This window comes from Artibeus jamaicensis, unplaced genomic scaffold (genome assembly GCF_021234435.1).
Source record: "Artibeus jamaicensis isolate MK-2021 breed Jamaican fruit bat unplaced genomic scaffold, CSHL_Jam_final contig_1028, whole genome shotgun sequence".
Taxonomy (NCBI): domain Eukaryota; kingdom Metazoa; phylum Chordata; class Mammalia; order Chiroptera; family Phyllostomidae; genus Artibeus; species Artibeus jamaicensis.
The window spans coordinates 7,420,859-7,434,396 of record NW_026521201.1 but is presented as its reverse complement, the minus strand read 5'-3'; the positions used below and the strand labels follow the sequence as shown (position 1 = coordinate 7,434,396).

The 13,538-nt window shown below is 44.9% G+C and overlaps 2 protein-coding genes across 9 annotated transcripts in view; one reads left to right on the top strand and one right to left on the bottom strand.

The window, feature by feature from the left end:
- The window catches only part of CACNA2D4 (calcium voltage-gated channel auxiliary subunit alpha2delta 4), a 125,207-nt gene extending 119,557 nt beyond the window's left edge, over positions 1-5,650 (top strand). For 2 of the 6 annotated variants that reach the window (XM_053662723.1, XM_053662726.1), the window contains one exon: positions 1,582-1,674. In XM_053662723.1, the coding sequence (XP_053518698.1) occupies positions 1,582-1,592 (11 nt within the window). In that variant the 3' untranslated portion in view covers positions 1,593-1,674. Of the gene's footprint in view, positions 1-1,581; positions 1,698-1,960; positions 2,056-2,771 lie in introns of those variants that run through there. The other 4 variants (XM_053662715.1, XM_053662718.1, XM_053662719.1 and 1 more) reach the window with 4 other exon arrangements.
- A 3,723-nt stretch (positions 5,651-9,373) lies between these two features.
- ADIPOR2 (adiponectin receptor 2) overlaps positions 9,374-13,538 on the bottom strand; it is a 97,988-nt gene continuing 93,823 nt past the window's right edge. For all 3 annotated transcript variants that reach the window (XM_053662712.1, XM_053662704.1, XM_053662713.1), the window contains one exon: positions 9,374-12,133. In XM_053662712.1, the coding sequence (XP_053518687.1) occupies positions 12,005-12,133 (129 nt within the window). In that variant the 3' untranslated portion in view covers positions 9,374-12,004. The remainder of the gene's footprint in view (positions 12,134-13,538) is intronic.

The following is a 13,538-nucleotide window of genomic DNA, read 5'->3' as shown; positions in this document are numbered from 1 at the left end:
TCTCAGTGAAGGAAACACAGGCCCAGGCCAAGGGTATGAGGGAGGAAGCCAGTCGGGGGCTGCTGTGCCATATTAGGGGGCCCGTGGAACATGATCCCAAGGCCAACAAACTCTTGTCAGCAAGTCCATCCCTGCCCCAGTCTCCAAAGCCATCCCAGACAGAAAAAAAAATGATCCCATAATTCAGTGTCTGTCTCACTCACACCTGCGCAGCAGCTCAGTCAGGGCCATGCAAGTTGAACTCTGCCAGCGAGAACTTGGATGGACGGCAAGGATAGATATGAGGAAAGAAAGAAGTCAGCTCTCTCTTAGAAATCTGTGCAGAGAATGGAAAAGCTTAAGGCTGTACATCAGCCTTAAGGCGTGGGTGGGCTGGCACCTCTACTCCTAGGCCCTCAGCCTGCGTGTGGGCCCCACCTGGGCTCAGGCTGTCCTCCATGTAGAGGACACTAGATCCAAGCGGCTCTGCCCAGCCCTGGCCCAGAAAGGCAGGGCAGCCTGAATGAAAGTTCTCTTTTGCTGACTCTCTCCCCTGACATCAGGGACCCCTCACCTGGGAAGTTCTGCCCTGGCCCAGCAGGCTATGGCCTCCTCCAAGGTGTCATCCTGGCCAGCCTTGCCATTCGCCAAGGGTTTCCCAGGACGTTTTTGAAAGACCCCAGACTTCAAGCAAATCACTTTATAGTGTAATAGTTCAGGCTCTGGCATCTCTCACTCTCAGGTAATGTCAGGCAGGGTTTTAACTGTGCCACAGCAGCCCTCTTGGGACTATTATTTGTGCACTTAGCTCAAAGGCTTGTAAGAGTCAGGTAAATGGTATGTTGCAAAGACTTTAGAATAGACAAACCTTGAATTTAAAAAGTGGCTCTGCTACTTCCTAGCTATGTAACCTTGGGCAAGTTACTTGGCCAATTCTAGCCTGTTTTCTCATCCACAAAATGGGAATAATAACCACTTCATATAGTATGGTGAAGGTTATGTACACGTATACATATGTGTGCATACATGAAACCATCCATCCCAGAGGAAATGCTCAGTACGGGGCAGCTGTTATTATGTAACACAGCTGGCCTTCTGCATAATAGTTTTTCCACAATCCTTCACGCTCTCCCCCATCATTGGATTCCTGCGCAGTATGCAGGGATACTGTGCCACCTAATGGCCAAGACTAAGCATAGCACCTTCCCTCTGTGGCCTGCCCCCACCACATTCACCCAAAGCAAGGATAGCCACACAATGTCTATTTGCTTGGCACAGTCCTAATTTATCCCTGTTGTCCCTGAATATATTCATAAAAACTCATTTCACCCTCAAAAATGTTTGTTTGGACTCCCTCACCTTCTCCAATCTGCTAGGAAAGGAACATTTACAAAGGCTTGTGGGTAAAATAAACCAATAGGACTGTCAGTTGCTGACTATTCCTGTAGCTGCCACTGATCTGATCTGCCTTGTGGTCCCACTTCTTCTCCTGCAACCCCAACTCCTCACCAGAAGTCTCCAGAAGGGGTGTTTTCCTCTTGAAGCCCAATGTCAAGCCCACCATGGGGAAGTTCCATGGCCCCACCTCTCTCTTTGCTTCAGGGTGTTTGTGATGCATCAGATTCCCAACAGTAACCTTCTCCTTCTGGTGACAGACCCCACCTGTGACTGTAGCATCTTCCCACAAGTCCTACAGGAGACTACAGAAGTCAAATATATCCTTCCAATTTCCCAGGGAGTGAGGGGTGAGGGAGGCTGGCGGTGCAGGAAACCTTGAGGGACTCAGACTTTGAAGCCCACCAACATCCTGCCCTCCTCCACAGCATCATTATTTGTCCTCCAACCCTCCCCTCAGGGCCCTGGGTGTTGTCTCCTGACCCTGGAAGCCACTTGTAAGGCCGCTGGTCCTACCTCAGGTAGGATCTTCCAGAATTTACTCTCTAGAATCAGCTCCTATCATGAGATATTTTTGCCTTAACAGTGAATTCTGCACATAATGCCTCTCTCAAGTGTGACAGGATGCGCTCCCAGAAGCTCCGCCAGCGACCAGACTCCTGCCATGCCTTCCATCAAGAGGTGGGGGCTGCAGGGGGCAAGGGGTGGGGCTCCATCTTTCTCCCCAAGTCCTAAGCTCTATGGCTGTGTATGTGCACCTGGACACAGAAATACAACTGAACATGCACACTTTCATACATGTGCATCAAATACCAGGTCAACCAAGAGTCAAGGGGGCTGCTACGAACACAGCACAGTCCCCAGGGTTTTGGCCCTCAGTAAACCAACATACAGCTTCCCCATACTATTCTCATTGCCACTGCACTTAGCTCCAAATGACCTCAGCAAACAGGAGGAAACCATTATGTGCAAAATACTAATGGTAAGCAACATTTATTGAGCACCCACAAGTGGCAAGCCCTGAGTTGGGTCCTTCATACACAGTACTATCTTTGCTGGATGCAGCTGCCACAAAGAACCCACAGCTAAGGTGCTCCCAGAGTTAATGGTTCCCTGAAGTCATTCTGAGAGGATGACCCCACAGTCACTCCAAGACTAGGGGCAAGCAGACAAGTCTTGAACCCAGCTCTGGAGCTGAGTGTACAGCTCTACTTTCCCGTAAAAGGTAGGGGTCTAGGGAAAGTGGCAGTGCTTCCTTCACTTCCTGAAACTTCCCTCTTTCCCAGTTTTTGGGCCCTGTTAGTCCCAGACACCCCTGTCCTACTCCTTGTCTCCTCTGGCTGCAGTGGCTCCTCCACCCTGAATGCCGCCCTTTCCTCTCTGCTCTGGGTTCACAGGAGAATGCCCAGGACTGTGGCGGTGCCTCAGAAACCTCAGCCTCTTGCCCCTCACTCCTGCTGCCTCTGTGTGCCTGGCTGCTGCCACCCCAGCTGCTGCAGTGACACTTACTCTCTGACCTCTGTTATGACAAGGTGATCTTTCCAGAGACATTTTATAGTGTCAGCAACTGATGTGGGAGCCAGCTCACTACAACTGAGCTATCACCCAGGTCGTTGCTCATCTCAACCTTGAGCTAATGGTCCCTGCCTTCTAAAGTTGCTGGATACAAGCAGAAACCCCTTCCTGAAGACTAGGGTGCCTGGAACTAGCCCCCGCATCAACGAGCACATCTCAGCCTTCCCAGCATGAGCTCAACTAGGATCAAGACAAAACGATTTAGTTCCATTTATTCTCCAGAAGTCCAGACCCAGCCAAAGAAACAGTCATCTGCTTCCCATGAACCTGTTTGGTCTTTAGTAGAACCCAAGGACTTAAAGGTACTGAGAAAGAGGAGCAAAATTTGACCAACAATACCAACAGCAGGAATGAGACAAAGGCAAGAAGAAGCCCCTGCCTAAAACATTCCTGCCTCAGCATGGGATGCACGGTGGGGGCAGCTCAGTTTCTTTCCTTCGGCTGCTCAAAAAAGTTCTAATTCTGTGTGTGTGCACATACACGCATGAGAGAGAACAGGGAAGTGAATAGTAATGGGACACATGGCGGCAGACATATGTCTGCAAACTACTGCTATTAAAAAAACTTCTAGACTTCTGGTCAAGATGGAGGCATAGGTAGACAAACTTATACATTTGCCTCCTCTCACAATCATAAGAATTACAACTAACCCAAAACAAAAAACACTCAGAACTGCCAGAAAATTAAACTGTATGGAAGTCCAACAACCAGGGATTTAAAGAAGCCACATTCATCCAGACAGACAGGAGGGGCAGAGCCGGGGAGCCGGGGCAGGAATGGCATGGAGAGGTGGCAGCAGAATGAACTGTCCCACATTCACATGTGGCAGGTAAAAATTGGGAGGGTTAGCTCAGACACAAGCGATCCCAGCTCCAGGCCAGACTGTGCGGCCCAGGGTTCCAACACCAGGGGAAAAAAGCCTCACAACTTCTGGCTGTAAAAACCAATGGGTGTTGGGGCAGCAGAATAAACTGCCAGTCTCAGGAGAGTCCATTTAAAGGACCTGCATGATTCTACAACATACACGAACCCACCCGCTCTGGGAATCACCACCAGGCAGCAGCTAGAAGGGTGCCAGGCACATACAGGAAGTGGGTGAAGTAACTGGAAAATGGACGAGTGCTGGGCAAGCCTCCAGAGGCCAGGCAGTGGCACTGTCCCTTCTCAGACCCCTTCTGGCCCTCACAGCACCACAAAGTGGTAAAGCGGGTTGACTCACCCTTGCAAATACCTAAGGCTCCACCCCTTACAACTTACCTGGTGTGCTAAGACAGGGAGTCAAAGCAGCTTTACCTGATACACAGAAACAAACACGGGGAGGTTGCCAAACAGGGGAGACAAAGAAATATGACCTAAATGTAAAAAGAGAACAAAACCCCAGAAAAAGAACGAAGCAAAATGGAGATTGTACCAACCAATCATATTCAGAATCAAAAACAGTGGTGATCAGGATGTTCAGAGAATTCACTGAGTTTGGCAAACACATAAGGCAAGAAATAGAAGCTACATTAAGTGAAATAAAGAAAATTCTACAGGGAACCAACCAACGGTAAAGGGAAGAAAGCTGGGACTCAAACCAATGATTTTGAACAAAGGAAGAAATAAACATTCAGCCAGAACAGAATGAAGAGATAAGAATTAGCCCTGGCTGTCATGGCTCAGTAGTTTGAGTGCTGGCCTGTGAATCAAAGTGTCACTGGTTCAATTCCCAGTCAGGGCACATGCCTGGATTGCAGGCCAGATCCCCAGTAGGGGGTGTGTGAGAGGCAACCACACATTGTTTCTCTCTCTCTCTCTCTTTCTCCCTTCCTTCCCCTTTCTAAAATAAATAAATAAAATCTTTAAAAATTTAAAAAATGAGAAGAGTGTAAGACTCTGGGATATCTCCAAAAGTACCAACATATAAATAATAGGAATGGCAGAAGAAAAAGAGGAAGAGAAAGAAATTGAAAACTTATTTGAAAAAATAGTGAAAAAAAACTTCCTTAATTTGGTGAAGGAAATGGACATACAAGTCCAGGAAGCACAGAGAGTCCCAATGAAGTTGGACCCGAACAGGACCACACCAAGACACCTCATAATAAAAATGCCAAAGGTTAAAGATAATCTTAAAAGCAGCAAGAGAAAATGAGAGGGTTACCTACAAAGTAGTTCCCATAAGACTCAGCTAATTTCTCACAAGAAACTTTCCAGGCAAGAAGGGGCTGGAAAGAAGTAATCAAATTCATGGAAGGCAAGGACCTACATCCCTGATTACTCTCTCCAGTGAAGCCAACATTTAGAATGGAAGGGTGAATAAAGGTAAAAGTTTTATTCCCAAGGTAAAAACTAAAGGAATTCATTATCACCAAGCCATTATTACATGAAATGTTAAAGGGACTTACTTAAGAAAAAGAAGATCAAAACTATGAACAGCAAAATGACAACAAACTCGTAACTATCAACAACTGAATCTAAAAAACAAAAACAAAAACTAAGCAAACAGCCAGAACAGGAACAGACTCATAGACGTGGAGATCATTCAGAGAGTTATCAGCTGGAAGGGGAAAGAGGGACAATGAGGGAAAAGGTACAGTGATTAAGCAGCATAATTGGTAGGTACAGAATAGACAGGGGGAGGTTAAGAACAGTATAGGAAATGGAGAAGCCAAAGAACTTATATGTACAACCATGGACATGAACTAAAGAGGGCATTGCTGAAAAGGGGGGGGGGTACTAGGCAGAGGGGGGGCAAAGAGGAAAAATTGGGACAACTGTAATAGCATAATAAATAAAATATATTTAAAAAATTTTTGCAAAGCCCTAGCATTAAAGAACTTTCACATCTATAAGAAATGCTGCCACATTGGAAGGTAAGGCAGGTTCAGCAGAGGCAGCAAACATGGCTGAAGTGCAGTAGAGAGGTCCCAGGGAAATAGCAGGCCCTCCCACCAGCATGAGGTAGAGTCTCCTGAGCGCTGGCTCCACACTCTCCAGGAGGTCCAGGTCCCATCATGGTATTTTACTGGCCACTAGTCTACAAAAGAGACTCCCTGGCTCTGTTCCTGGGGCTGGAACTTTTAGGAACATCCCAATTTGCCAGGCACAGTCCACCAGGAAGGGAGCTCGCTTTGGAAACTCACTCTCCACATATATACTACTCCAGAGGCTTGAGACCCTGGAATTTCCTCCTCCCTCTCCCTCAGACCTGGCTCCTATGAGACAGCAGTCTCCACTGTGAGAGCAACATTAAAAGCAGTACTATATAGGAATTCTGGGGTGGCCTCAGACCTTTCCTTGTCACCAGCCTCCAATGAGGAGGGCTAGCCAAGCCCCATCATCATGGTCAAGAACAGCACACAAGAGCCTTGGGGGACCCTTCTTCTCAGGCCTCCACACTTCAAAGTACAAGTTTCCCTCTAGTAGTTTGCTCCACTTCTCTCTAGAGTAGGCCAACTCAATAAATACACATTCTTTATGTTTTTAAAATGCTTTATATTATCAATTATAAAATGTTTCTTTCACTACCATTTAGGGCTTACAACAAGCCTGTGAGGTAGCCTGTTTGCAGCTAAGAAATCAAACCCCAGAGAAGATCAGGGATCCGTGCAAGCTCACTCAACCCGTTTAAATGGAAGAATAACGCTAGGAATACCTAAGGTTCATATGAACCGAGTAAAAACAGGTATTTGCTCATTCAATCCTAGCATTAGCCCTGTACTACAGACCAGAAAACAAGCATGGGGTTGAAAATTGGCTCCAAATTATTGGAAGAGTATTGGGAGATTTGAACGTGATGTTCATAATAATGTGCCTAACTACTACTACCTGCTTTCACGGAGTAGGGGACAGAGAAATAAGTTTGGATGCCAGGAACAGTAGGCAAAGGTTACAGTTGTCGGCCTGCTGCAGGCCAGTGAGAAAGCAGCAGGAAGCCCTTTCTCCAGCCCCTTGGCTGTCAGTGCTCAAGAGCTTCCCCATGGTCCTGTCGAAGCCCTCACTGTGACTTTCATGAGTTTTTTATCCTTACCACTAGCTGAATGAAGGGCTTATCTCCCCCACCAAAACCAAGAGAACACATTCAGGCAAATCTATCAACTATATTCACCATAATTTAAGAACCAAGCTCAGAAAGTGCTGCGGCAGATCCCAGCCACATTTTGTTCATTTAATCCCTGTGCCTTTGTGTGGCCAGAAGTGAGCTGTAAGATCTAGAAATCTTTCAGAACCAGTGGAACAAAAGACCATTTCTAATAAACTACCCTTGCTCTTTACCTGGGAGAAGAGAAAATTCTTCTGAATTTTACCTTCAAAGGTCAGAACCCTTGTCCTCTAGATTTTTAACACAGATACTCCAAGAGAGCAGGTGGCAGCCTGGCTCAAGCAAAACAGCCATCGGCTTGATCTCAGAGGAACAAAGTTCAAACCTGAGTCATTTAATAATGATGTCTGGGGTACAGAACCTTGAAACCCCTTCTCTTATAAATGTTGCACATCTTTGGCTGACCAAGAACCCAAGGCTGCTATCAGATCCTTCTTCCTCAGCACAGGAATATATTAATTACTAAATCCACCTAATAATTTTGTGTATTTTAATAGAAATGCTTTCAGGTAAAATGCTTCTGCAGCCACTTTGTAAGTTTTGTTTCATGAGGGCAAGGCAGTGGACATCATCTTAAAGTCAGACAAATATATATGGGGTTACAGACCACAAAAGGGAGGAAGAATGAGAGTGGCAAAAATGCCAGCCAATCACATGGGAAATTTGAGAAAGTTGATCTGTAAGAACACTTCATGGAGAGATGCAAAGGATGTTACCCCATTTTAACAGGTGACAAAACAGACTGGGGAAATAAATCTTTTGCCTGTGTTACTCTGCAAATGGCAAAACTGGGCTCTGAACCTATGGCTGTTTCCTAGTTCAGTGTGGTTGGCGGGGGTGGTCAGCGAGCAGTAACGAGAGGCTTTTGCGGTCATCATGCAGCTGGATCCCCAGCTTCCTTGGGTCCCTGAGACCTGGTAGACCGTCACCAGAAGTTACGAGAGCCAGACTGCTTTGTTTCACCGAATATGTGAAGGCGGCAGAAGTTCGTACACTAGGACACAGGGAGTAGCGGTCCATAGTACATGCCCACCAAAGGAAGAAAACACAGAACGTGCTATAACTGAAGCAAAATATTCCACACAAGGACATTATTTCTGGGGTAATTTTTTAAAAGATTTTATTTATTTGGAGAGAGGGTAAGGGAGAGAGGAAGGGAAACCTCACTGTGTGATTTCCTCTCCCATGCCCCTATTGGGGACCTGACCCACAACCCAGGCATGTGCCCTCACTGGGACTCAAACCAGTGAGCATTTGGTTTGCAGGTCGGCACTCAGTCCACTGAACCACACCAGCCAGGGCATACTTCTAGGGTAATTTTTAAAGCAACACTGCCCCCAGAGGTTTCTCTAGGCCACCAAGGGCCCCAGCATTCTATAATCAAAATTCAAATTTGTTCTTATCTATTTCCTTTACAATATCCACAGACCCCACCTGAGAAAGAGAACATGCAGACAGCTTGTAGAAAAGACTAAGGAAAAACCAAGTGGGTTATTCCTAGGCCTCAGCTCGTTCAAGATCAGAATGCTGCCCATGTTCTACACCCAGAAAATAACAGGAAACTCTTAAGACTTTATTTACACTTAAAAACAAGAACTCAGAATGGTTGTTATCCCAATAATGGAAGTTCCCTTGAAAAAACTAAATTTATCTAAGGCAAAAGGATTAGGATTCCTCTTCCTTAATTACAGAAAGGGTTAACAATCCTCAAAACTTTTTACTTATTGCTTTTTAGAGAGAACAGAAGAAACATCGATCTGTTTTTTCGCTTATGTCTGCACTCACTGGCTGATTCTTCTATGTGCCCTGACCAGGGACTGAACCCACAACAATAGCATATTGGGAAGATTCTCTATCCAAATGACCTACCTGGCCAGGACTGCAAAACTTTTAAATCAATATACATGACTATTTCATCTGAATTTCCTTCTTAAAGAGTGCCAGCAGAGTGAGCCTTAGCTTTTCTAAGCATGTTTTTGCACCTATGAAATGAGAGTGAGCTGATCAGTTCACAGAATGATGGTTAGGATTGTATGAGGTATCAAGAGTACTTTAACAGACCCCTTTGCCTAGCATGTTCATTGTATTAGGTATTATTTTTAAAACTGTACTAATAAATTAAGAACTGCCCCCGTGGAGCTAGCCCTACCCTCTGTTCTAACCCTTGTCAGAACGGTTGAGGAAAGTGAGCCGAGTGCAGTGAACACTTTGGTTTGTGAATTCAGATTGCCAAGTTTCTAAAATTTCCTTAAGCTTCATTGTTGAAATTAAAACTTCAATTAAGAAATGTCAAAAGTTCTGGGGAAGTAAACTGAGGCAGTAAAAAGAAATATACGCCAACGGTTCATATTCCATTTGGTTCTTTTTATTAGAAGTTGAGAACACAGCAAGGGCAATCCCATGGTGAACAGCGCCGCCGCACAGATGCCTTTCTGAGACCCCAGCCTTCTACGATCCCCAGCGTGTGCTTTGTGGCTTCAGCAATTTATAAAGGGTAAAGGGAAAAATACTGAAAAAGGCCACTATTTAATGGTGAGAGAGTGAAGCTGCAGAGGTCCTAATCAGCCCAGGGCCAAAAAAGAAAATTAAAAATCTGCACAGAGCAAGCAAGCCTCTGACTGCTGAGAGTAAGGCATTCAGGCGCCAACCTGGTGAGAGTTCTCAGCGAGCACTGTAAGACCAAGTGCAGTGAGGCTGTTGGTAGTGAGTTGCACACAGACACACACATATAAATGGGCACACACACACCCACACACACACCCTTTAGAGATTTTTACTGGATTGTACATCGATGTTAAATTTCATGTTTCTTAGGGGTTTGTGCTATGTTGAACCAGATTCAGCTCCTCCTTGGGGGTGTGAAGTGATGGGGCCCAGAGACTGCTACCTCTATTGGTATTGTTTCAAGGCTGCATCTTACACCCCATATCCAAAGTGCATGACTGAAGAGCAAGTCTGGCTTCTGATATGTGCTATTGTGTCTGTGGAACTAAGTGAGCTTCCTTCCACATGGCCACTGTCCTGCTGGACGGTCTCCTCGAAGAGAGTAATACTGTTTATTCTGTTAGGCACTGAACCAATTTACCCACTTTTGCTGGGTCCACCGAGCATCCAGGACAGTGACCTTATCCAGACCCAAAATACTATTAAGTTCTACAATGGATTCTTTCTTCCTGGTTCCCAGCTTTTGCTAGAAACTGGAAGGGGAAAGAAAAGAGAAAAAGAACCGAGTAAACCCTGTCCAGAATAAATAGGAGACCCTTCCATATTCCCAAACACCCAGCTGAGGATGCAAGCTTACAAGCTTAGGACTAAACAATCACCTGATGAGGGTAAGTAACCTAAGACTCTAGTGCTATTTGGGTGGTTTGAGTATGAGCCAAGATGAGAGTTCCCCTCCCAGGCTATGAACCAGAACCTTCCCCTACCTCTCCCTGACACTGTAACAGGGTAAAGACATAAGCAGTCTTTCTTTTACTTCTGGCACCCCTTCAAAGATACAACTTTAAAGGTTCTACCAGACCCCCTGACAACATACAACTTTCCTTTAATAACTTCCTACCACACTTATCCGGAAATGCTGATACTCCATGGTGCGTACTGGACCCTGCTTCACAAGAGTTCTCCTGGCTTTTCTATTCCAGGAGAGCTGATATGTCTGTCATACTGAGGCTCGCCCAGACAAGGTACCAGGTGAAAATCATCTTCCTAATCCAAAGGCAAGCAGTCTTCCTAGCTGGGTAAATGAGCTCAGGAGGCACCTGGACAAGGCAGACTTTTGTGGCTGGCTCCATGCCAAGAAAAATTATGCTGGGAAAAAGTTGATTTTTTTAGTCCTCCAGGAGGAAGAAGGGTAGTTGGGGCAGTGATTTTAGTAGAGGGGAATTTCCAGGGTATTGTAAAGCTCTATTACAAGGATATGGAAAACTGTCACATCCCTGTAATCAGATAAAAATCACCACAAAACTGAACAGGATGCCAAGGAAGTAATCAGATCAGCCCCTGTGCTAATGTCTCCAGAGCTTCCCCTCTACCAGCATAAATGACTTTCTGAAGCAGGTGGCTCTACTCCTTAAAGGGTCATCAACACAAAAAAGCAGTCAGTCTCTCTGAAGACATCTTAATTAGAGCCCTTATGTAACATCCTGTTAGCCACTCACATGCTGCTTCCACTGAGAAAACACATACCAACTCCCTCTACCTCAGGACTCCCAAAGGCTCTCAGTCATGAGAGTGGTCATGTGATCACTGTGCTGGGGCTGTACTCTCTGCCCCACCAGGGTCCAAGATATGTCAGCCTTCAGAAGGCACCTTGGTGCACCAAGGCATTATACATTCTGGGGCTACCGCCTGATCCTCCTACAGTCACTTTGTGCAAAATTGAAACAGTGTGTGGTACTTGCATGTTTCATCCTATACAAAAATTCTCCCTCCCTCCCTCCCCTACCCCAATGTTTTAAACATTTATATAAATTCTTATTTAAACAGTAAGTTAGAAATCTTATTTACATTTTGTTCTCCCAAAACAGCATCTAAAATTACACTCCCACCACTTAATAAGATATAAGTGTTTATCTAAATTGGTTTGTATTATTGTTTTAAGGAGAGAGAAAGGGAGGACGAACTGCCAGTTAAACTGTTTTTCCATCTTCAACAAATAAATATGATACAGATCAGAAGCCAGTTTGCCAAAGGTCCTGCAGAGCCCTTAAATCAGTACATCGGACGAGTATGTCAGGGTTTGGGCCATTTCTCCTTTTTTCCTAATTGATGCACTCTATCCTTTGAGGTATGATTTATTTTTGTTTTTCTCTTCTCAGTCATGTGCCACATGGAGCCCCTGGGGCGTCACCAAGCCTGTGAGGCTGTCAGAGTTTTGGAGCTCCTCTGGAACTGGCATCACTGGACAGGAAGGGAGGCCTGCAGGTGCCACAGGCGCTGGTTCAGGATCCCAATCCCTGGATACTGTAGGTATCACAGTGCATCCTCTTCACTGCAGCCTCCGCCAATCATGAAGCGGAACTCTTGGAGGTTTGAGACCCCATGGAAGTGAACAAAAGCGCCGGCAACCACAAAGATGTGGAAAAGCTGATGAGAGTGAAACTGGAGGCAAAAAAAAAAAAAGGTGGGGGTGGAGAAACCTATGCATTATTAAAAGTCTGCTGAAGGATCTTAAGATCATTTACACTGAGCACAGGGCATAGAATGGATGTGACAGAGCTCAAATTCGAGGTGTCCACAGATCCTCGGATATACATTAGGCATATCATATTCTGCTGAACTGAAGACCAGCTGCCCCCAAGAAATCAAGGTGCTACTGCTAAAATCTAGACATGAAAATGTGCACACTTAACACTGCAGTATAAAGTGAACACAAGGACACTGACATACACAGACTCCTGCTGCCAGACCGCCAAGGCCCCAAGGGTCCCCTAATACCTAGCAGTAGGCAACGGTCAGACAGAGGGCATTTTCCTCAATGCTGACAGACACATTTGTCATAAACTAAAGCATTTGAGCTATGGTCATTTAAATGTTAGAAAATGCTCTCTGTTAGAAAAACTAAAGGTATTTCCAGGACTGGGTAAAGGTCAAAAACACATGGTGGCTAGAGTTTTCTCTAGCTTTAAGACTCTGGAATTACAGGGACAAGATACTAAATGTATCAAAAGACTAGGAAAGCAGGGTCTTCCACTTCCTTCTGAAGTCAGAAGCTGACCTACAACCATGTGATAGTATTTCTGACTCAACCTGTGCTGCTGAATGCTCAAAGGGGGTTATCAAATGTTCAGTGCACCGAACATTACTTCAAAATCACACTATTCTCTCATTATAGTCTCAAAATGAAAAAGTACAGCAGCAAATAAAGAAAAATACAGCAGCAAAACAGTATTTAGCAATGGAAAGACATTGATTTTAGAAGTGTAAACTAGAAAAATCTATTAGCCACAGCCAGAGAGATGCTTTCAAGGACACCAAAGGGACTTAACTCTCCCCCGAAAGGAGAAAAGGTAAAAATATCTTCCCATATCAATGTCAAAATTATGAACAGACAATCTCAGAGTGATAAATTAGCTAATTTCCAGCTCAAAAGACTGCCTAAATTAGCATTATTTTCATTTTACAGACAGCTAAACTAAACTTCAAAGAGACTGCCTGATCACCTTAGTCTGTAACAATCGACAAGAGGTTAAAAAACACGATTCCAAACACAATTTCAAAGGTTTGACTTCATGTCAAACAACATTCCAATTCTGTACCATTGAAAATGTTTCAAGCCATTTTCTGTTATAGAACATTCCATCTATCAGTCCCCTGTATCTTCCTTCTCTCTCTTTCCTCCTTTCTTACCATCAAGCACAATCTAGTTATCTCTACCTCCCACTCCAAACACACACATCCACACATTCTCTCTCTCAAAACAAATATTAAACTAGGTGATCAAAAAGGATCTAGGTAAAAATCTGGCCCCCAAAAAGGATTTCAGTAAAAATCTGGTCCATCGCTC